Source organism: Tiliqua scincoides, chromosome 5, assembly GCF_035046505.1.
Source record: "Tiliqua scincoides isolate rTilSci1 chromosome 5, rTilSci1.hap2, whole genome shotgun sequence".
Lineage (NCBI taxonomy): Eukaryota > Metazoa > Chordata > Lepidosauria > Squamata > Scincidae > Tiliqua > Tiliqua scincoides.
This window is the reverse complement of record NC_089825.1, coordinates 45,757,647-45,781,938: the sequence shown is the minus strand read 5'-3', so window position 1 is coordinate 45,781,938 and position 24,292 is coordinate 45,757,647. Positions and strand designations below refer to the sequence as shown.

The 24,292-nt window shown below is 44.1% G+C and overlaps 1 protein-coding gene across 3 annotated transcripts in view; it reads right to left on the bottom strand.

The window, feature by feature from the left end:
- The window catches only part of RBMS3 (RNA binding motif single stranded interacting protein 3), an 851,530-nt gene that overhangs the window by 596,034 nt on the left and 231,204 nt on the right, over positions 1 to 24,292 (bottom strand). For all 3 annotated transcript variants that reach the window (XM_066631436.1, XM_066631435.1, XM_066631437.1), the window contains exon 3: positions 21,462 to 21,635. In XM_066631436.1, coding sequence (XP_066487533.1) covers positions 21,462 to 21,635 — 174 coding nt within the window. The remainder of the gene's footprint in view (positions 1 to 21,461; positions 21,636 to 24,292) is intronic.

Here is a 24,292-nt window from a genome sequence, read left to right as displayed (position 1 = left end):
CATTGACAATAATGGAATTTACTTCTGAGTAGGCATGCACTGGCTTGGGCTCAAAGGCTGCCACCCTATGCACACTTTCCTGGGAGTAAGCCCCATTGACACCACGCATGGGACGCGCTCCAGGCTCCTGCTCCCCTTTCCTGTCCTTTGGAAGACTAGCAGGGGTGGAGGAGGAGGAAGTCAGAGCCAAGGAGACCAGGCTCGGGGAGCCTGAGCGGGCGGGACTGCAATGCCCAGGAGCAGCAACGAGGAGGGAGTGGCAGGCAAGCTGAGCAGCTCTGTCAGGCTCCCTGCTGGAGGTGGGAAGGAGGCAGCGGCAGGCGAGCTCCGTCAGGCTCCCTGCTCCAGGTGGGGAGCGTGCGGTGGGGGAGCGGGTGGCATGTCACCCTCCCCAGCAGCACCATCGCTGCTCTGTAGTGTGCCTGAAACAGCCCTCACCCCGAGTGGCCCCGCAGATAAGGCCAAGGGTCGATTCAGGAGCGATCTGTTGGGACAAATTTATCGCCCTATAGGCGAGTATCTTAATAAATCAAATTTGATTTCATCATGGAGGGTGGGTTACAAAATCTTCTTTGACTCTGCTATGCCTTAGCTATGCCACTGCCCCAACTTTCACTTTTTTAAAAGTCTGGGTGTGATGCACCACCGGGGCATCATAAGAACATAAGAACAGCCCCACTGGATCAGGCCATAGGCCCATCTAGTCCAGCTTCCTGTATCTCACAGCGGCCCACCAAATGCCCCAGGGAGCACACCAGATAACAAGAGACCTCATCCTGGTGCCCTCCCCTACACCTGGCATTCTGACTTAACCCATTCCTAAAATCAGGAGGTTGCGCATACACATCATGGCTTGTACCCCATAATGGATTTTTCCTCCAGAAACTCGTCCAATCCCCATCATTTTCCACTTGGTACTGGGCTACTCTTTTATTAGCTATGCTATTGAATACTGTTGTTGCCAAAATTCTCCAAACCAGGCTCACCATGCATTTATTCTTCTCAGATATGCATTACCATTGGTGGTGGTATGCTTCTAGAAATAGGATTCTGGATACAAATCCAAAACAGACAGAGAAGTACAGAGATAAATCAATATTCATAAATTTGCAATTGTCTTGAGGGAATTAAGTTTGAAACAATGAGGATACATTCACAATGCCTGCGTGCCTTTTGGTTCACTTTCTTCCAATTCACACTGGTTTAAAAAAAACACACACAAAAAACAAACCTATAATTTCCTCAAAATGCTAATACATCTGAAATCAAGAAAAGGATAAACAAGAGCCGATTTAGCGATTTAATGTGGTATTTAAAATCAACCCGCTTCTCAACTCCCAGAAGTATAAAGAATTCTAAATGCTACTATTAACCCAATCAAATTCTGATCAGGCGAATCGATAAACACTACGCCCAGATGAAGGGTTCATAGTTTTTCATAAGTTAGTTCAAAATAATAATGTACAATCAATTCAAGGCACTGTTAGCTCTCCACTCCAGGATAGTAATGGGGGAGATATTAAATTGTCATCACAGCAGTGATGAAAGTATGCTTGGAATGTTTAAACGATAAATGATGACATACAAGTGCATTGATTAGCTTCTCGTGTTTTTTCATTGTTGAATACATAAACCTTTGGGGTGATGTTTTTTCTTTTCCTTCTCTTTCAAGAAACTATAAATCTATCCTTTGCACAAAACCAGATTTCCTGCGAGAAGAACCATTGGAATGAAATGGCAAAGCACAGCATTTAGCATTTAAAGTTTATATCAACATCCATGCAGGACAAAGGTAATTTATTTCGTGAAAAAGGACCCCCTCGCTACATTTAATCAAGTTAAAGAACATGGGAAAGTGCCCTCCTGGCCTCGTTTTCTGACTTCTTTTTGCCACTGAACTATTGAAAAACAATTTTCTTCTCATAAAACACCTTAAATCCAAAGTCTAATTAAGCTATTCAAACACAGCTAAGCTGAGAAACAGACTTATCTCTGTTCACTAAGTTTTTCATTTGCCATTTTGTGAAGGGTGGAGAGAATCAAAATTGCATTTACCCTTTCTTGATAGCACACAGGGTTTTCACATTAAAAGATTATTTTCTTAAACTTCCGTAGATTGAAGTTGACTACGCTCGGAAAGAGGACAAACAATACAAAAGACCTTTTGGCAGCTGAAAAGCCAGGAGGGTAAAACACTACAATGGTTTACTGAAAAGAACTGTTTAGAAATGGGCTGAATTTGAACATTCTTTTTGTAGATCATACAGAAATAGCCTTCTGCCTTGGATTAGAATAAGAGAAAAAAGGTTACAGCATTCAAAGAATCCTAGTTTAGTGGTGTTATGTTTTGACCTTCAGGACAAAGATGCTGCATGGGAGCCTTGAAACTTGAAACCCCATGGCAGCCTAAAATGGAGTAAATAGTTAAGGATCTCCTCCCATCCTGGGTTCTCCAACTCCAACACATCCACCACAGGAAAGGCAGGCAACCACATGGAGATTACAAATAGGATGTTCACAGGCTTGTACAGCTGCAGACAGCAGACCGTTGCAGTGTCTCTAGGAGTAAGCTGTTAGCATATGAGAACTACATATTCCTATTCCCCACACATCACCACTTCCATGATTGATCCAAGCACAAACTGCGCACGTCCCCTTTGCACATTGGTTCTGTTACACAAGAAGTACACTGATGCTCCATGAAATTGACCAAACACCAGGTACATATTGGGATCACTACATGTTAGCTTCCCCACTGGAGCCATTGTAGCTACTACTAGCTGATCGCAGGCTTGCCATATATTAACTGTCTTTTTTTCCCCATCACTGACTCAGGGTTACTTTGGAATGCAAGGAAGTAAATAAGGATAGCTGTTTCCTCTCAAGACTGCGAAGAATGCCAAAACTGTAATACAGAGACAAGTTCGGGACTAGTTCTATAATTATACTGAGAACATGCCCCATTTCCGATCCACCCATATATAGACCTTCTTCTCAGGTGTTTAGTGTTGTTCCCTGACAACTTCAGATTTATGCATGTGCAATTAAAAAGGTATGATTAATTTTGATTATAGCTACTGTACAGACAGTGCACACGAAACACACAAATTGGCTTGGAAAGTCATTGTGGTTTTGCATCACATTCACATTCTGCAGAGCTCCCGTACACAATACCACGTGTAATACCAGAAGTTACTTGGCTAGCAAACCAGTTTTGTTTACTAGCCAAGCCTCTCACTGTCAACTATCCATTCCCACTGCTTTGGCATGTGCAGCTGGGCTTGTAGTGCTAGCAAGGATGTCTCTAATTTGTGCTGCAGCATACAGCACAAAAAGTAGAAAACCCACCCGCTTCTTTTTCTTTTTTAAAACCTCCTTTAAAGGGCTGTACAAGACATTTCCTTTTCCCCAACCCCTTCACCAAATACAAAGTGAAAAGGGGAACCACTTCATGCTCTCATTTATGCAAAAAAATCTCAGCTCAAGTTAAAAAACCAAAGCCTTTCCTCCCCAAGCCCTCTGACCTTGCTATAGGGAGAGCCAGGATTTTCTGCAAGTAGTAGATAGCCTTGGAAAATTCCACCCTTCCCTTAGACAAGGTATTTGTGCCCCATTCCTTCTTACGTGAGGGGAATAGAAAGTGGTTCAAGAATAGCAATTGAGGCTGCTCTCCATCACAAGCTTGGTTTGGCTGAATCCTGAAGCTGTTTGGAATACTCTTAGACTAGCTGATTGGCATCATGGAACCAGGTAGGAATTTTTCATTCTTCACTTGACAGGCCTTAGGTGAGGAGTTTTTTGCCCAGTTCAGACTATGTTCAGGTTATGGTGTTATTAACTGGCAATTCTGTCCCCTGTGTTGCCCGGGGTCAGGATTGCAGGGTACCCCACCACCAATTGCTGACCCCCCCCCCAGCCATCCAGGGGCTTTTGGAGGGCTGGCCATACGTGGAGAGAAGGCCATTGGAGGAGCTTTAAACCTCACTTCGGGATTTCAGCTGAAACCGAGAAGTGGGATTTAAAGGCCTCTGGATGGGGGTGGGGGGCAGAGGCGGTGGGGGGGGCAAGGAAGATGGCACCACCCCCAGTGGTGTGGCACCCTGGGGTTTTTGTCCCCTTGCTCCTGTAGAAATGCCACTGGTGTTATTAACCAGGTCGGTCACAACTGCCAGGTATAGTGCAGGGTGGGGAGTAGGAACAGGGTTTGGTGTGCACACTGAGGTAAGCAAGAGTCATATGGGGAATAGGAACCAATCTCAAGAGAGTGCCTGGCTCAGAGATGCTGGCAGGAAACTCCTTTAGTTTGAATTGCAAATTCAACTCCAAAACCTGTGACTTGACAGAGGCAATTAAATTCAACTTCCATGACCTCCCCCCCCCCCCCAAGGTTGGCATGGAGAAGCTGGAATCATCACCCCTGAGTGGAAAAGAAAGCACACACTGCCTCTTCCTCTCTTTGTTCTTCATTGCTGCCTGCCAATTCAAGACCACCAGGCCTCTCCTTCCAGTCCTTGTGCTTGCTGATGGTGCGGAGGGAGAAGCAGGGGCTCTCTAAATAGCAGGCATCTTTGAACTACACAGAGCTATTTAGGAAACACCCCCCCCTTTTTTTTTTGGTCTGTCTTTGCAAATGAGAGAAGACTTTCTGTCCCTCCTGCCCTGTAGCAAACGTGCAGGAACGGAGAGACAGGCAAAGTCTTTTCTCACATGCAAAAACAGATAGAAACAATCAGATGTTTCCTGGCCAGCTCTGTTTTTCCGAAAGCTGCCTGAAATTTAGAGAAGACCCCTCTTTTCTCTCCAGCAGCAGCAAACATGAGGGCTGGAAGGAGGGGTTTTCTTAAAGTTGCAGGCTGCTTTAAAAAACACCAGGAACAGAGGCATGAGGAAAATATGCCTACTTCTTTTATGCCTTTTTTCCCCTAGCAGACATAGAAGGAAAACAATGGGAGAACTGTGTGCTCTGCATCCCCGCCAGGAAAGCTGATGAGTGGAATTGTTGACATGGGGTGTGATAAGAGAGTTTCACCCAGTTGTTGCTTGGTGGTGGTGACTAGTAAGTGAAGATCCTAACCCCCCACCCCAAAATTTGGCCTTTAATAGATGTGTGCACTATTAATGTTAGCATTGTCATTAATTTATTGTTATTGTCAACGTTGTCATCATTGTATTGTGAACATGATCAGTTATCATGCGACTGAATGAAAGATAGTGAAGAGCCCCCCGTTGTGCAAAAGTTGTTGATTATGTCTCAGAATTAGAAGGCATAGCGACATGTAAACAACAGTGTTGCTAGCACTGGTGGAATTCACATTCCACAAGAAGCAGAGCGGTGGGTAATTGATCCAAGATAATGAGCAAGATGTTTTGAGCTCAGAGTTCCTTGTTCCTGATCGTGCAAGTTAACAAGCTCTGAAACTTGATTATGAAACCATGCCCAATGTATCAACTTCCTCTTCATTGGAGAGCATTGCTAATTGAAAATGATGGAATTACTTTATTCCTTTTAGCTGTCTTCCAATGGAGATTTCAAATAGGCTGTCTTAGAATGTGTGTGATGAGTGACAATGTTGTTCAGTGCTTCTTCGGTGACTACATTTTCTCTGGAATATAGCTCAGAGTAGTGCTGCACCCAGCGTTCCATCTGCTGCGCCCGATCCTGGATGACCTCGCCTGTGGCAGACTTCAGAGGGGCAATTTTCTTCTGTGTTGGACCTAGGGCCTGCTTGATACCATCATACATCCCCTTGATGTTGCCCGTGTCAGCTGCTATCTGTATCTCGGAACAGAGCTGGAGCCAGTAGTCGTTAGCACATCTCCTGGCAGTCTGTTGGACTTTGCTGCGAGCAGTTCGGAGGACCTGCAGGTTGCGCTCACTGGGACAGACCTTGTATGCTGCTTGAGCTCTCCTCTTTTCCTCAATGACTGGTGTCAACTCCTCAGAGTGGGCTTCAAACCAGTCTGCCGCCTTGTTGGTCTTCTTGCCGAATATGGACAAGGCGGTGTTGTAAACGGTATTCTTGAAATGTTCCCATCTGTTGGATGCGTTTGCGTCGGCCGGGCCTGAGCTATATTCCAGAGCTATATTCCAGAGCTATATTCCAGAGAAATTGCTCTATATTCCAGAGCTATATTCCAGAGAAATTGCTCTATATTCCAGAGCTATATTCTGAGCTATATTCCAGAGAAAATGTAGTCACCGAAGAAGCACTGAACAACATTGAGTGCCTGCCTGTGCTGGAAGAGCTTGACAGTGAACCAACCCTAGAAGAACTTCACGTGGCCCTGGACTCCCTTGCCTTTGGCAAGGCACCTGGAAAAGACAGCATCCCTGCTGAAGTCCTAAAATGCTGCAAAGAGATCATCGTCACTGAGCTGCATGAAATCCTCTGTCTCTGCTGGAGAGAAGGTGGAGTACCTCAAGACATGAGGGATGCAAACATCATCACGCTGTACAAGAACAAAGGTGACAGGGGTGACTGCAACAACTACCGCGGCATCTCTCTCCTTAGCGTTGTAGGAAAGCTGTTTGCCCGAGTTGTACTAAAGAGGCTCCAGGTACTTGCAGAGAGCGTCTATCCAGAATCGCAGTGTGGATTCCGAGCCAACAGGTCCACCACTGATATGGTATTCTCCCTTAGACAACTGCAGGAGAAATGCAGGGAACAACGACAGCCACTCTTTATAGCCTTCATAGATCTCACAAAGGCTTTCGACCTGGTCAGCAGAGACGGCCTCTTCAAGATTCTCCCCAAGATTGGATGTCCACCCAGGCTCCTCAGCATCATCAGATCCTTCCACAAGGACATGAAGGGCACTGTTGTCTTCGATGGCTCCACATCAGACCCTTTTGACATCCGAAGCGGAGTGAAGCAGGGCTGTGTTCTTGCACCAACCTTGTTTGGGATTTTCTTCGCTGTCCTGCTGAAGCAGGCCTTTGGAACTGCAACAGAAGGCATCTATCTCCGGACCAGATCAGACGGAAAGCTCTTCAACCTCTCCAGACTGAGAGCAAAATCCAAAGTCCAGCTGAAATGTCTGCGTGACTTCCTCTTTGCCGACGATGCAGCTGTCACTACCCACTCTGCCAAAGATCTCCAGCAGCTCATGGATCGTTTTAGCAAGGCCTGCCAAGATTTTGGACTGACAATCAGCCTGAAGAAAACACAGGTCATGGTTCAGGATGTGGACTCACCTCCCTGCATTACAATCTCTGAGCATGAACTGGAGGTTGTCCATGACTTTGTGTACCTTGGCTCAACGATCTCCGACACTCATTCTCTCGATGCCGAGCTAAACAGGCGCATCGGTAAAGCAGCTACCACGTTTTCCAGACTCACAAAGAGAGTCTGGGCCAACAAGAAGCTGACGGAACATACCAAGATCCAGGTCTACAGAGCTTGCGTCCTGAGTACACTTCTGTACTGCAGCGAGTCATGGACTCTTTGCTCACAACAGGAGAGGAAACTGAGCGCTTTCCACATGCGCTGCCTCCGACGCATCCTCGGCATCACCTGGCAGGACAAAGTTCCAAACAACACAGTCCTGGAACGTGCTGGAATCCCTAGCATGTATTCACTGCTGAAACAGAGACGCCTGCGTTGGCTTGGTCATGTCGTGAGAATGGATGATGGCCGGATCCCAAAGGATCTCCTCTATGGAGAACTCGTGCAAGGAAAGCGCCCTACAGGTAGACCACAGCTGCGATACAAGGACATCTGCAAGAGGGATCTGAAGGCCTTAGGGATGGACCTCAACAAGTGGGAAACCCTGGCCTCTGAGCGGCCCGCTTGGAGGCAGGCTGTGCAGCATGGCCTTTCCCAGTTTGAAGAGACACTTTGCCAACAGTCTGAGGCTAAGAGGCAAAGAAGGAAGGCCCATAGCCAGGGAGACAGACCAGGGACAGACTGCACTTGCTCCCGGTGTGGAAGGGATTGTCACTCCCGGATTGGCCTTTTCAGCCACACTAGACACTGTGCCAGAACCACCTTTCAGAGCGCGATACCATAGTCTTTCGAGACTGAAGGTTGCCAATACAATACAGATGAGTGACAGTGTCATGAGGACTGACCCTAGGTGCGGAAGCTATGCCTACAAATTCCAAAGATCACAGACCATCTTTGAATGCAGGTTCGAAAGAAAAAAACACACGAGTGATGGACCTGCAATGTCAGCAACAGGATTCTGTGCCAAATGCAAGCTGTTTTTATGCTAATGAAACCCCCTGCTACATACCCCCTTTAATTGCAACTAAACACCCCCTTTAATTGCAACTAAACACAAGTCAGGACTTGTGTGTTTTCTCTGACACTTTCACAGTCTGCCACCAAGCCTTGGGCCAAAATGTAGTAATAATTTGCTTTGGCAACTTTTCCTCATCAGTGGAGGGAACTCCTCCTCATAGTTTATCCTGGCTTCATCCCTTTGCAGGTATTCCGAGCATGTGAATATGATCTTTTATACATGCTTCGAACTCTTCCCTGATGTGGTGACAGCATCTGGCCTGGGTGCCTTTAAAAGGGGATTGGACAAGTTTCTGGAGGAAAAATCCATTACGGGGTACAAGCCATGATGTGTATGCGCAACCTCCTGATTTTAGAAATGGGCTATGTCAGAAGGCCAGATGCAAGGGAGGGTACCAGGATGAGGTCTCTCGTTATCTGGTGTGCTCCCTGGGACATTTGGTGGGCCGCTGTGAAATACAGGAAGCTGGACTTGATGGCCCTATGGCCTGATCCAGTGGGGCTGTTCTTATGTTCTTATGAAATAACGTAACATATACAAAATTAACATCTTAAAAGAGCAGGGGCATGATCCAGTGATTATACATGATATAGATTCACATGCATATAAAAACACACGACATGAACTGAAGCTGCTTATGAAACATGAAGGCCCTAAATGTGTGATGTCAGAGGGCAGCCATGTAAGGCCATTGGCTATCACCCACTGGGCCAGCCTGATCAAGCCAACCCCTGAACCCTCAATACCAGATGCACAGTAGTGCCCAGTGCACCATTTGGGAGCACCATGTAGGGCACAGTTTGCTCCAAGAACATCAGTAACCTTGTGCTGGCACTGCCTTGAGGGTTCAAAGGAGAATTCCTTTGAATTACTCTGGAATTTCTAGCTGCTTAAACTTTCACTTTGCTAATATATTTTAATATATAAAATCTAGACTTGTGCAGTGACTTCAGACTTTCCTAAGACAACATCTAGGCTGCCATGAGGTGGGGTAGATCAGCCATAATCTTCAACGTGCCAGGCATCCCCAGCACATGTCCCGGTAGGCCTGCCCTTTAGCACATCCCTGGCCAGGTGGCAATGAGAATAAAAGAAATTTGTAAGAAGGAGATGCAAGAGCAGCATTATAGATGGTTGGCAACCTTCAGTCTCGAAAGACTATGGTATAAGCCTACAGCACCCGGTATTCCCAGGCGGTCTCCCATCCAAGTACTAACCAGGCCTGACCCTGCTTAGCAGCAATATCAAGACTGCTTTGAATGGAGGTGTCCAGGCTAAGGCTGGCCCCATGTCACATGATTAAGTAACTTCAAATGTTACCCTGCACATGCCTGATCTCGGAAGCTAATGTGTGGAAGCTAATGGGTCAGGCCTGGTTAGTACTTGGATGGGAGACCGCTGTAGGCTTATACCATAGTCTTTCGAGACAGAAGGTTGCCAACCATTATAGATGGCAGTTGCTGACTGCCACTCTCCATCTTCCCCCCCTACAACGCCTCACATGTTGTTGTACAAGATCTGAGGATATGCTATGCTTTGTGGAGCATTATGGGGGGGGGGCAGAATCACGTAGGCATTAACTGATGGTTGCTGACTAGAAAGCCATTGAAAAGAAACATGTGTCACCAAAACAAGGTGGGGTGAGGGCCTGCTCAGGTAGGAGGGAGGTCCATCAAAGAGCACCTTACTGAGAGTTCCCTCAAACCTGGAGCTGGTCCTGCAAACAGTTCTCTGATGAGTTTGTTCTCTCCTTTTTGTCAATCCATCAGTGCCACCTGAAATGGACATTACCGAACAGCCATTGATAGAGCATAACTCGCATTTGTGTATAAAAGCTCTCTTCCCTCCTGCAAATATATTAGCCAAAAGAACTGGCTCAGAGGTTGAAGGAAACTATCCTTCTCCAAGTGGAAGGATTTTATGCTGATGTCACATCTTCCAGAGGCTGAGGGTGTTTTTGTGTGTGTGTGTCACAACATTTTGGCTATGAAGAGCAGACATGTCTTACAGAAGCTTTAACATGCTTCCTGTCTGTTGTTAAATGTAACATGATTCTTTCCACTACTCTACCATATGGCAGGAGCAGGATGCAATGTTCTGACTACATCAAGCCATGGAACAAGAGCACAGCTGGCTATTCCCAAACCCCAAGCTTTTTCCACGTAGCTGTAGCACATTGTGCGTTTTTTCCCCTCTTCAGGGAAATGCATATTTTTTTTAAAAAAAAATAAGCAGACTTTTGTATATATGGTCTGTTTACACAATGCACCGGTTTGCTTTATGTACAGATTCAGAAGAATTGGTTCCCTATTGTTCCATTGCATTGACACTGATGTAAAAAATGGAAATTACAGCTGCCGCCACCACTATAGCTTGTATACATGCACAGCAAAAAGACAGCTCAGGTTGAATCTGTGATTTCAACAGAGTAATTGTGGTGGTGACGACAATCTATGTTTCATAAGGAAAACTCCTCTAAGGAGGATCCATTCTGCAGGTACAAACCGAGATACTAAAATGACTGAATATTAGGGGCTGGATCACATGTTAGTTTTGCCTTATGGCTGCAGCTTAAAACAACAACAACAACAACCAAATCACACATCAAGCATCCATACTGTATACCCAACTACCATAAATGTGAGGGGGTGTGGTCAGTCAACCAATGTGATAGAGATCAGTTGTATGGGAAGTGTTTCCAAATGATACAGTGGGGAGCGGGCATCTGTTGCCATGGAAATGCTATTTTCAGCAGCAGTTCAGTCCCCAAAACAACACTTGTGCCAGCCCTAAGGACAAAGGACAGAAGAATATGTGGATATTCACACTGAATAGAACCTGACAGTGAAGACATAGTTATTTTGAGAAGGTAGGTCCCCCTCAACTAACAAGCACTTACTTCCAGGTAACTGTACATAGGACTGCTGTCTTAGTGTATCAAATTTCTTGGACCTCCACACCATCTGAGCAAAGTTATTAGAGCAGTGGCTCCCAAAGTCCTATTCAGGTCACTATGGCTTTTTAGAGGGTCTGAGGAGCCTGCAGCCCCCTCTGCAGCCCTTCCGGCAGCCTCAAAATCTTGAAAAAAAGAGGAAAAATCTTCCCGTTTCAGGACGAAAACCAGAAATGGGTTTTCCCCATTTTTTCAAGATTTTCAAGCTGCTGGGGGGACTGCAGAGGGGGTCGCAGGTTCCCCAGACCATCTGGACCAGCCATTTTCAACCACTGTCCCAAGGCACATTGGTGTGCCGTGAATGGTCCCCAGGTGACAATTTAGGAGAGGGTCATTTATTACTAGGGCCATTGGGGATGCGAACCTTCCATTGGCAGCACAGTGTGCCTCGTCAATTGTCAAAAAACTGGTGATGTGCCTTGACTATTTTAATGTCTTGCCAGTGTGCCATGAGGTGCAAAAGTTTGAAAATCACTGCTCTGGATCCTCATAGCGACCCCCTGGTAAGTGAAAGAAAATCGCCCTGCCCTGCAGCCGCGCAATCGTAATAATCATGTTGCTGCCAGTTTCTGGGTCATTCCCCTTAAGGGGAATAGTCCTTTTCCAGTTTGCCTGGGGGGTTGTGACCCACCAGTTTGGGAACCACGGAATTAGAGGAAAACAATACTTTAACTAACATTAGTCATTGTTGGCCTGACAGAAAAGACAGGGGAAGTGCTATACTTGGTAGACTCTGGTCTAGCAGGGCTCATGCTCATATGTACTCACAACATTATGAGGACTATCTGCACAGTGAGACTGTTTGAAGGCAATGGGCATATGTGTGGAATTCACATATTTTCAGTGGTTTCTCCTTACTAAATACAATGTATGCAGCAGCTGTGAAAGAGTAAGGACTTATACAGTACAAGTTACTCAAAGTAGCTGCTGGCATAGCCAGGGATGTACTTAAAACCAATCTGAGACTTCCCCTCAGGCTTAAGGAAACTTCTTTTGCTTCTCTTTTGCTTCTCTTCAAAAGAAATCTTAGCTGTGGAACACTGACTCTGGAAGAAGTTCTACGTTTTTTTTTTCAAATTTTACTTCAGTAGAAAGCAGTGCCATCCTGAGGGCTCACACGGGGACACCCACACATACAGAGGAGCAATCAATATGTTAGAAGCAGGAAACCCACCAGAGAAGCGGTTGGCCCTCTAGATGATGAGGGAGGGAAAGGGGAGATAAAAGGAGACTTAGAGATGGCAGAGAAATTAAATGAGTTCTTTGCATCTGTCTTCACGGCAGAAGACCTTGGGCAGATACCGCTGCCCGAACGGCCCCTCCTGACCGAGGAGTTAAGTCAGATAGAGGTTAAAAGAGAAGATGTTTCAGACCTCATTGATAAATTAAAGATCAATAAGTCACCGGGCCCTGATGGCATCCACCCAAGAGTTATTAAGGAATTGAAGAATGAAGTTGCTGATCTCTTGACTAAAATGTGCAACTTGTCCCTCAAAACGGCCACAGTGCCAGAAGATTGGAGGTTAGCAAATGTCACGCCGATCTTTAAAAAGGGAAACAGGGGGGACCCTGGAAACTATAGGCCGGTCAGCCTAACATCTATACCGGGTAAGACGGTGGAATGCCTCATCAAAGATAGAATCTCAAAGCACATAGATGAACAGGCCTTGCTGAGGGAGAATCAGCATGGCTTCTGTAAGGGTAAGTCTTGCCTCACGAACCTTATATAATTCTTTGAAAAGGTCAATAGGCATGTGGATGCGGGAGAACTCGTGGACATTATATATCTGGACTTTCAGAAAGCATTTGACACGGTCCCTCACCAAAGGCTACTGAAAAAACTCCACAGTCAGGGAATTAGAAGACAGGTCCTCTCATGGATTGAGAACTGGTTGAAGACCAGGAAACAGAGAGTGGGTGTCAATGGGCAATTTTCACAATGGAGAAAAGTGAAAAGCAGTGTGCCCCAAGGATCTGTCCTGGAACCAGTGCTTTTCAACCTCTTCATAAATGACCTGGAGACAGGGTTGAGCAGTGAGGTTGCAAAGTTTGCGGACAACACCAAACTTTTCCGAGTGGTGAAGACCAGAAGTGATTGTGAGGAGCTCCAGAAGGATCTCTCCAGACTGGCAGAATGGGCAACAAAATGGCAGATGCGCTTCACTATCAGTAAGTGTAAAGTCATGCACATTGGGGCAAAAAAAATCAAAATTTCACATATAGGCGAATGGGTTCTGAGCTGTCTGTGACAGATCAGGAGAGAGATCTTGGGGTGGTGGTGGACAGGTCGATGAAAGTGTCGACCCAATGTGCGGCAGCAGTGAAGAAGGCCAATTTTATGCCCGGGATCATTAGGAAAGGTATTGAGAACAATACGGCTAATATTATAATGCTGTTGTACAAATCGATGGTAAGGCCACACCTGGAGTATTGTGTTCAGTTCTGGTCACCGCATCTCAAAAAAGACATAGTGGAAATGGAAAAGGTCCAAAAGAGAGCGACTAAGATGATTACGGGGCTGGGGCACCTTCCTTATGAGTAAAGGCTACGGCGTTTGGGCCTCTTCAGCCTAGAAAAGAGAAGCCTGAGGGGGGACATGATTGAGACATACAAAATTATGCAGGGATGGACAGAGTGGATAGGGAGATGCTCTTTACACTCTCACGTAACACCAGAACCAGGGGACATCCACTAAAATTGAGTATTGGGAGAGTTAGAACAGACAAAATAAAACATTTCTTTACTCAGCGTGTGGTTGGGCTGTGGAACTCCTTGCCACAGGATGTGGTGATGGCGACTGGCCTGGACGCCTTTAAAAGCGGATTGGACAAGTTTCTGGAGAAAAAATCCATTACGGGGTACGAGCCATGATGTGTATGTGCAACCTCCTGATTTTAGAAATGGGCTATGCCAGATGCAAGGGAGGGCACCAGGATGCAAGTCTCTTGTTATCTGGTGTGCTCCCTGGGGCATTTGGTGGGCCGCTGTGAGATACAGGAAGCTGGACTAGATGGGTCTATGGCCTGATCCAGTGGGGCTGTTCTTATGTTCTTATGTAACCCCCCAAATTCACAACTCATAAAGGCTACAATCCTAACCACACTTACTGAGAGAAAGCCCTATTGAACAAAATAGGACTTACTTCTGAGTAGACCTGGTTAGGATTGTGCCCAAATTCACTTTAACTCAAACTAACTTTTATCTCTTTCCATTTGAAACTGGAACTGAAATGGTTTTAAGACATAAAAAAACAACAGACACATGATTAAGCTTGAGTTAATATAAGGTCAGGATCTGGAAACGTCCCTATGAACGTAATTGGCTTTGTATCAGATTAGCAGAGAAGTTGTTTCAAAAATTACTTTGATATTTGAAGTGCACTGTATACTTTTATAAGTGTATCTTATAAAAACAAATGAATTGTTTTATTCAAACTTAATGGCTGTTTCTGGACAAAACAGAACTAGTAGAGTTTCCCCCTTTTTATGGGCTGAAGTAAAAGCTTCATGGAGTAAGTTGTTTTTCTAGCTGACTATGAAATTTGCTTTTTCTTTAAATCTCTTTCTGTACAGCTCCTACTTAGTGTCTTTTGTCTAGCCAAGTGGGACAGGTGCAATTATTCACCTCTGAGCTCTGGGAAAGAGAATATAATTCAATGCAGCTTTCCATGCGAGAGTAAAATTCATTGCCTCACATAGAGCTGCTTTATGTGGGTCAGTTAGAATTATGAAACAGTGCATGCCATGCCTGGTATGCTGTGAACCTCCCCACTGCCAACAGATTCTGCAGATTGCCCCATAAACATAGAAGGCAAAACAGTGTCACACTGATAGATTGGAGTTAGATGACAGCATGGATGTATGAGTCTGCCTTGTACTGAATCAAGACTCTACTCTTCCAGGCTGTGTTATTCTATTTGTATGTTTTTAATCTGATATAAGCCACCTTGGGGAACTCTTTGGAGGCTGGAACATGGGATAGAAATCTCATAATTAGATCAGTGTTTCTCATTCAGTAGTACTCATACTGGTGGTACTTGAAGTGTTGTCTGGTGGTACTTGTGGAAACCCCAGCCCTCCGCTGCCTGGCAGTAAGACTAGCAATGCAATGCGACAAGGAGGAGTAAGAGGCTCAGCTTGGCAGGCAGAGCTCCAGGGTGTACTTTTTGCATGCTCAGAAGAGCCCTCCCATCTGCCCTGAGACTCTTACCAGTGTTGGTCATGTTGCGCCTGCCTCTTAATCCAGAAGTAACTGGTGATGATGATATCATCACCAGTTACTTCTGGTGGTACTTCTAATAGGTGGACCATGCAAAGTGGTACAATGAGGGTCAAACTTTGTGAAATGCTGGATTAGACAGAGAGAATTGTCATGGTTTTGAATTATCTTTTTGGGAGTCTCAATAGCATTTTTACCCATTTCATCTTACTTTCATTGGTCAGGTCTCCTTGCTTTACCATTCCAACTTCCTTATGTGGACTGATAACTGATAACATTCACTCCTAACTCTTCCTTCTCAAGTTTTAAATCCTAACAAGATTTGAATCCTGACCTTTCTTCCCTGATTTCATACTACTTTCAGGATATTTCGTTACTCTTCGTCAATATACTATGGCTGTATGCAGGATTTCAGCTAAGGAGCTCCCTGTTCAATTCCCTGTTCACAAAGCTCTCTGAATACCATCATAGCCCAGGTACCATCACTGTGCCTAACCATAACACAAGGTTGTTATGAAGATGACATCTTGGCAGATGGCCATGTATGTCATGTCAGTGCTGCTTCTGCCATTGAAGAAAGGGTTAACAGAGAGACAAGGCCTTGGACATGAAGTGAGACTACTTTCTGGGGGAGACAAACACAAGGTTGGCAGCAGCAAACATCCAATTCCTTTTTGTGCTTAAAGGCAAGCCTTCTTTGATGTGGATAAGCTGCTACACACTCTAATAATTGTTTTCTTTAGAAAAAAAATGGTAAAGGGATTGCCATACAAGTTTTGCTGATACTGTATACAGTACAGTCATCTTGCACACAGTAGTGCAAACTTGGGGAATCCTGGGCTATCTCCTGAGTTTAAGAATGTTTGTGGGTATTAGCATAACAGGACAACTCAGCTGTTTGCTACTGCAACTTATTTGCATTGCCAACATTTAAGAAGCCATAAAAAGGAATATAATGGGCCTGAAACCAAAATGAGTCAGCTTGTAAGCATGGACGGTGGCTGATAGTGCACTGAATGTTATTGCACTTGCAACTGTTCCTGCACAGGACTGGAATTAAAACTATGTATACACACAAGGCAAGTGCTTTTAATTAATGCCATGACATATACAGATTAGTGAAAACAAAGTAATGCCCCCCGCCCAAAGGCTAACTCATTACAATTACAACGCATCTCCATCTAGATCCCTGTGATCTGGAGAGAGGTTGCGATATTAATGTGTTAGCTTTTTTCTTCCTGGTATGACTTTGTTTTAAAAAAGAAACAATACAGTTCTGTCTTTCAAACCAGTCTTTTAACAAGTGTCAGATGCCTCCTGACATGAAACAGGCTGGCTGGCTATAGCATTGAGCCTAGTAGTGGGATTTTCAGTGGGGCTCAGAGGATCTCATCTCCTTCCTTACAGAGTCTGAAGACAACTTATCTTGTTCATTTGATGAGTAAGTTGGAAGGTACAAAGAGAGTGCAGGGGAGATCTCCCCCCATCCCCTGCCCTTAGTTTTAATTATCTCCAGTTTTAAAAAAAAAACTATCCATTATAAATCAAGGTGGTCTATATTTAATCTTTTGTTCATTTTTTTCTTTGCAGCAAGCTTTAAGGAGCTGTCTTTTGGTTTCAGAGAATAATGAAGGACTTGTGTGGTAGCTTTGTATTGGTGCATTTGCCTGGAATACACACTTGCATACTGCTTTCATTTGTGTACTTTTCTAAGATAGTCATAAAATGTGACAGAAAAAATATTTCTGATTTCTTTAGACCAGTGGTTCCCAAAGTGGTGGGTTGTGACTCTTAAGTGGAGTGGCCCAGTAATGTGTCCCAATGGAGCTGCAGCGATTGTGTTGCCACTGGAGCCCAGGGGCTTTCCCCCTTACCTGGGAATTCCTGCTGGCCTTTGGGAGGGTCCAGGGAACCCACAGTCCCCTCAGCGGGCCTCCCCAATGCTGAAAATCACTCTGTTTGGGCAATGGATTGCACTTCAGGTTTTCGTGCAAACAGAAGTATGCTCCAATCCCCAAATGGAGTGATTTTCAGCATCGGGGAGTCCTGCAGAGGGGACTGTGAGCTTCCCGGACCCTCCACTAGGCCAGCAGGCCCCCCAGGTAAGGAGGAAAGCTCCTGGGTTCCTGTGGCACCATGACTGTTGCAGAGCCATTGGAACACTGCACTGCCCCAGTCCCATCCCCACAAACACTCAGTTGATGTACCAAAGTCCAGCTAGGACTTTGGGAACTTCTGCTATAGACGATACTGTTTTGCTCCACAATAAACCTTTGCATTTGGAAAGACAAGCAGAGTCCGTTCTCTCTTAGTCTTTTTCTTAGATACTCTAACTGCCTCTTCACATGTTCCTGCAGTAGCAATTGCATATCTGCCACCACGTGTATCATACAGGTACACAAACAAGGCAATTCTTGCTCTCTAATTTGGGTACTTGTATGATACACATAGTCAGATGATCCACATAGGCTGCTTTCTCTGGATTGTGCCTGTTGGCATATGTCTTCCAGAGTCCTAGCCAAAGATGCTTAGGACTTTGACACATTAATATCCTGATAGTTTCAAGAAGTGGAATAGATAGTATGATACAAACCACATACATTTTTTTTAGAAATAACATTACAAATCTAAAACACATTTGTTGCCTTGGCAACTTTCAATGACAAAAGTAGCTTCCATTACCACTACTCTGTGCATCCTTGCTCACTGAATGTGGCCCAAAGGTGTTATTGTTAAATTGAAGCTCTCGGTAGAACTTAAGAGAACATGACAGGACACGCAGTGGGAGAAAGAAGGTTTACAGCTTGAGATGCTCCATAACTTTCCACTCAGCAAACTTCCGCCAAGGAAAAAGAGAATGTGGCTTATAGTTATTAATTCTGCTTCATTGACTAAAGAGATAAGGCTACAAAGGATGGTATGCCATAGTCTTCTACCATGGAATAGTACTGAAAAAAGCCTCCCCAGCATGACCGAAGCTTACTGGTCTACCGGGGAGCTTGCAACCTCCATTCCTGATCTCCCCCAAAGTTCATGCTGCCTAGCTACATCTGCCTGGAAGCAGCCAGATGGCATGAACTTTGGGGGAGATCGGGGAAAGAGTTAGCAACCCCCCCCCCCCAGTGGAACAGTAAGCACTATTCATGTAGGGGAGGTGTTTGTATAGGCGCTGGATCTGGCTCATGGGCCGGGATTTGGCGCCCACTGGCATAGTAGGACATACCACATAACAAGCTCTTTTTAATGCCCTGATGATACCATTAGAGAAAACGCAAACAAGTGCTTGCTTCCAGTCATGTGATCTTTGGGAGCAACTATGGAAATGGGATAAATATAGGTCGTCAGTCCCTCTTGGAGTTAGCTTTTCCTGGAGCATTTAGTATGTTCAGTAAATTCCTTCCATTTTTTTTCTTCTTAAATCATTTCACACATTTCTCCTGATGAAATTACTGTATTCATTTTGTGTGTTCATGAATGTGCAATTCATTTTTTCTCAGTTAGTGTTTCCAGAATCCAGATCCACTCTCTCAATTCCTAGTTCAATCCAGTCATCCCACTCCATTCTCCATCTATATTCCCGTGTTAGTTTTATTCAGCACTTAAAAACTCCAATATGCAAAATATTGCATGCTACATTCCAATAATGATTTTCTTGAGAAATCCTGTCTCTATCATTCTGAACATTTTCAGGCAATGTTCCTAGGGCCAGCTCTGCAGTTCTTCTGACTTTGATGCAAACTGGGCACAAAACAAAACTACCAACCCAAACTTCCAATACTAACTTCCAATACTAATACACCCCAAACTTCATGGCTAACTCCTGAAATCCTACACCCATCTTTCTGAAACTTTGTGGAAACTTTTACCTAGGGGCAAAATTTGGCCAAACTGACCACAAAAATGTGTGAGAGGCCAGGGAAAGTCATTTAAAATGATTAAACTTCATCTGAGTATTTGAATGGCATTTCATAGGCTTTTATCATTGCAAAATATAGCCAAGTATGAAAAGAACTTTTAAAAGTTACAGTTAACTTGAGAGTAGCCCACTAAAATCAATGGGAAACAATTCAAAAACAAAACAAAACAGAAACAAAGAAACCACCAAATCAGGTACAAAATGAAGCAAAATGTTGAAACGAATCATGCCACCAAACAACAAAGCTGTGTCCAAAACAACCATAGACATTTGCACATCTCCAACACAGATTGTGTAGCAGTTACCTATAGCTGCAATGACATGAGTCTGCCAGCCTCATTTCACACATGATAATGTACATGTTTTTGAGATGATCAGTGTAGTGCAGTGTATATTATATGTATGAATGATAAAGCATCGTTTAGGAGGATAGTTGGACTATGTACCAAAGCCCATGTACTTAACACACTTTTGATGGATTTCTTTTAACAATAAAAGTAAACCTCTATGAAGCAAAATTGGGTAAATTACCTCAGTTAAACTGGTATATTACCCATGGCCTTGCCCTACAACCACTGGAAAAAGGCTCAATTTCAAAGGTTAATACTCAAAACAAATATGCCTAGCTAGCTCAAAGGCTTGAATGTAAAATATATTTGCAGATTTTTTGTGATGTTTTAAAGGCTCAGGCCAAGTTTTAATGGGCAGTCACACATGAGCAGCTATGAAAGACTTACAATGAACCAAGCTGATAAGCTGATTTGATTTGAATTAACTGCATGAGATTGCAGCTTTGAAAAGCTGGCCAAGAGAGGCTGCCGCAAAAGCAATCTTACAAGCCATTGGGACAGTTGCTTCAGATGCAAAGAAGTTTGGAGGAAGGTAGGGGAAGCTAACTGAGAGATGCATTTGTGTAACACTGACATCTTTTCCCTTAAAGGAACCCAATACAATGGAGGTGGGCTTTCTATTTATTCTTTCAATAAAGCAGCCTAATAAAGCTTGTGTTTAAGCTTTTTTTCCCAATAAGATGGTTTTAACAGATTTTTTTTTTTAAATAAGGTCAGCAGTTAGCATCTGAGGTTTAACTAATCATATGCCAACAGGGGATGCTGCACTAGGCAAGTCTACTCAGAAGTAAGACCCACTATGATCAATTACTCCCAGAAAGAACAAACAGAATTACAACCCAGGTTTCTACATCACTCCCATCAATTATAGCATTACAACTTTCAGCTGGGCTTTTTAATTCTTTATTAGGCATGTTTTTCACTCAGATATGTTTAGAAAAGGATCAGAACAATGTGACATGCTGATGTCATTGCACTGTGAGTTGTCCCTCCCAGTGTCAGCCAGTGATGCGGTGTGGGGAAGTCACAACATAATCATACTATGTCATATGGTAAGAATCCCCAAATATTATGGTGATGATAATTCACCACTGGGATTCTGCTTTTGTCACCATTCCCCAGTTAACCTAACTTTTGCCCCTACTTTTAGAGATCGCGTAAATTTAAAACAGAAAGTGAATGTAGTTGACTTTTCTTGAGTAGTGCATTAAACTTACAACTATTCTAGTAACAGTTACAGATATCAAACTAGAAGATATGGCGAGCACTGAAACATCAACTTTTTTCCTACTTTCCCCTATTTATTTGGGTCCAGATACATGCAGTATTTTAGCACAGAGGTGGCCAATTACGTTCTCAACTGATTGCAATGAACAAATTGACCAAAGTTGATATCAGAAGATAATATGTTCTACTGATGAACCTTTATAATTAACTAAAACTCTTTGGATGTTCAAGCTCAACAAACATTCAATTAGCTACAGCAAGGCTCAAAAACTAAAGGCATAAAGGAGAAAACAATTAACATGTCTTCACATTTACTATGAAACATAAGCAATGCCTCCTTTTTACAGAATGACTTCCACAAGAGATGCACTCTCAAAACAAAGTCGACTACTCTGCTTCCACTGAGATTTTAGAATCACTGTAATTGATCTGCATAAGAACACACCCTGCAAATTAGAGTGGAAACACTAGCAAAGTCCACTGAGTTTTCAAATGATGGGTCCTTCTATATCTCACTGAAAGAGAGGATGCAAAAGTCACTGTATTGACTCACCGCTGTGTGTCCAGCACAGTAGGTGTAGCTAGCGTGAGACTGGTAGTGCAAGCTTGTCCTCGGGAAAGTGTACGTGTTCCATAGAGGCTGGCTGCTGTTCCACTGTGAGCTGAAGCCAGGACTCATGGTCACTCGATATTTACTGTTTTGGTACGTTCTCACTGCAGAGTTAGGCTATCAAGAAAGAAGAAAATCTAATGTAACATGCAATTAAATAGATCCCACGTAATACATTAAACATTGCATTTGTAGACCACATACAATTCCATAGCAACTCCCCTGACTTGCCGCAAAGAGATAGAGATATTGCTGGGTACAATATATGGGGGAAGCTAAGGCAAGAGGCCTTAGACCTTCCTTCTTCATTTCCATTAACCACTTGCTTGCCCTCTTCCTCTAAGCTCAGTGCCCACTGCCATATGCTCTCCAGAAGAGAGGGTAGATGAGAGAACAGGCAGTGGCTGCTTCGCCTCACTCTTATTGCTGTGTACTCAGAGAGGGCAGGTGAGCCCACAAGGAGGAATGGCAGGTTCTTGTGGCCAGCAGAAGAGTGAACTCTCCTGTTGAGGTGTGGACCATGGCAACAATGTGAATCCCCGATGCCAGTCCTCTCCAAAAAACAGCAGGACTATTTTTTTTCCCCATGCTGGGTGTGCTAGCAACTTTTTCCATACAGGGCAAAAATATATTGACTCTTGTCTTCAGTGTATTTGAGACTCAAGTAAGCAAACCTATGCATTGCCTTATCAGAGAGGCAGTCGAGTTTATTTTAAGCCATACAGTGCAAGAGTATTCATTCCTTGAAATGGATCCAATCAGTCCTCCTGCACTCTGAATTTCAGTCTCCAATGTTTCATGTCAATGTGTGAATGATTTTTCTTCATTATTCAATAGCTATTTATTGAGAATCATAGAGCTTGAATGGGTTGCAGCAGTGGTTCCCAAACTTTTTCAAGTGGCAGCTCCTTTGACCTACGGGGCCATTGGTTAAGGCTCCCCATTAAGGCTACAATCCTATACATTGTATAGGGTGGTGGGTTTTTTTGGTGAGGATTCTGCACCTCCCCTGTCTGGTTTCCACGATGCCCTGGGGAGCCACAGCTCACCATTTGGGAACCACTGGGTTACAGGTTTGGAAATACATTAAATCAGATCACCCAAATGCTCACTCCTGTTACACAGTTAGAAAGTAGTTCATATTATATATCTTCATTATCCCTCATTTTGCAAGAGGTTATTACAAGAAGAAAAGGTCTCTTCTGCAGTTAGACCTTAATGCAGACTTTCTCAAACTGTGGGTCATGACCCACTGTGTGGTGGGTTACGACCCAACGTGTAGTGGGTCGCGCTGCAAAACATTACTGGGAGCCGCCAGAAGCCATTTCTGGGTCATGCCAGGCCCGCAACAACTTCATTGGTCTCCATGGGCCCCAAAATGCATTGATAAAGCAACCAGAAGTAATTTTCAGTTTGTGCCTGCAATTTCTGGTTTGCTTCTGCAAGGCATTCTGGGGCCTGTGGAGGCCAATGGAGTTTGTTGCAGGCCTGTTGTGACCCGGAAGCAGCCTCTGGTGACTCCTAGTAATGCTTTGTGGCATGACAATGAGCATTTGGTCACAGCCCAGCACAAAGACTAGATGGGTTGTGGCAGTACAAAGTCTAAGAACTGCTGCCCTAATGGATAAAACAATCAAGAATGTGCTTCCAGTCAATTTGAGGAATATAATTTGTGACATAAAGAAAGCAGGCATAACTCTATCTGATAGTTGTGGTGGTAATAATTAATAATGATTTCTGTAATGATTTATAATCCTAGCACTGTACACCCTGAAAGCAAACTCATCAACAGTCAGACAATAACAAAAAAAAAAAAGTTAAACAAAAAGAAGACATTTATTAATAACCAAACACTGGATATTAAAGGAAGAACAGTCATAGACTGCTTCACACTTACATTTAACCTATGTTAAATTGGTTTTAAACAATACTGCAGGGATATTACTATAACATTGTCTGCATCAGAACCATGAACTCGCACCAGCTCTGCTACATGTGTTCATGGTGAACCCACTAACAAATGAATGGGAAATTGCCTTTTCTAGAAGGCAAAATGGGAAGGTACGACTGGCTCTGGCTCCCCATGGTGTGTGAATACAGTGCACTGAAAAGCTAACAAGCTAAGTTTACATTTCACACATAATAGGATTCACTACAGGGGGAAAAAAAAATCCAAGGAACGCCTTCACTAATTTAGCAATGTATGAATTTGTGCTTAGACAGTCAAGTTCCTTTTGAGACTAATTTTGTTTCTAAACGGATGGAAGATAGCATAACTAGCATCCTCTGTATAAAAGCATCTTATAGAAATATTTCATGACTTCCAACAGAGAACTGTGGCAGTATGCCACCCTTCTGCTTCTGTTCAGCCAAGGGGAGGAGGTTCCCTTTAACCAAAGCACCAGGCAGCAAAATGTGGAACTTCTTCCACCTGTTGGCCACAGTCTCTTGAGCAGTTGCTCCCCCTCCCTGTGTTCAGTGCCTCAGACTCCCCAACAGGGAAGGATCACTTTGTCCTCCTTTCTGCAAGGCAGCTTCACAGAGCCTCTATTCACTATGCAGACTGTAGCATTCTCAGCCAGCCAGTCCTTCCTTCCTGTCTTTCCATTCAGCACTTTAATGGTTTGTTTCTTATACCACCTTGTTTCCAGCTATACCCAGTTTCCCACCCTTCCTTTATTAACAACGCTACTTCCTGCCTCCAGGTTTTTGAGGGGTGGGGTCAGGAAACCTGGCTCCTTGTAAGTAGGTCAGAATCACTCCTCAGGAGTAGT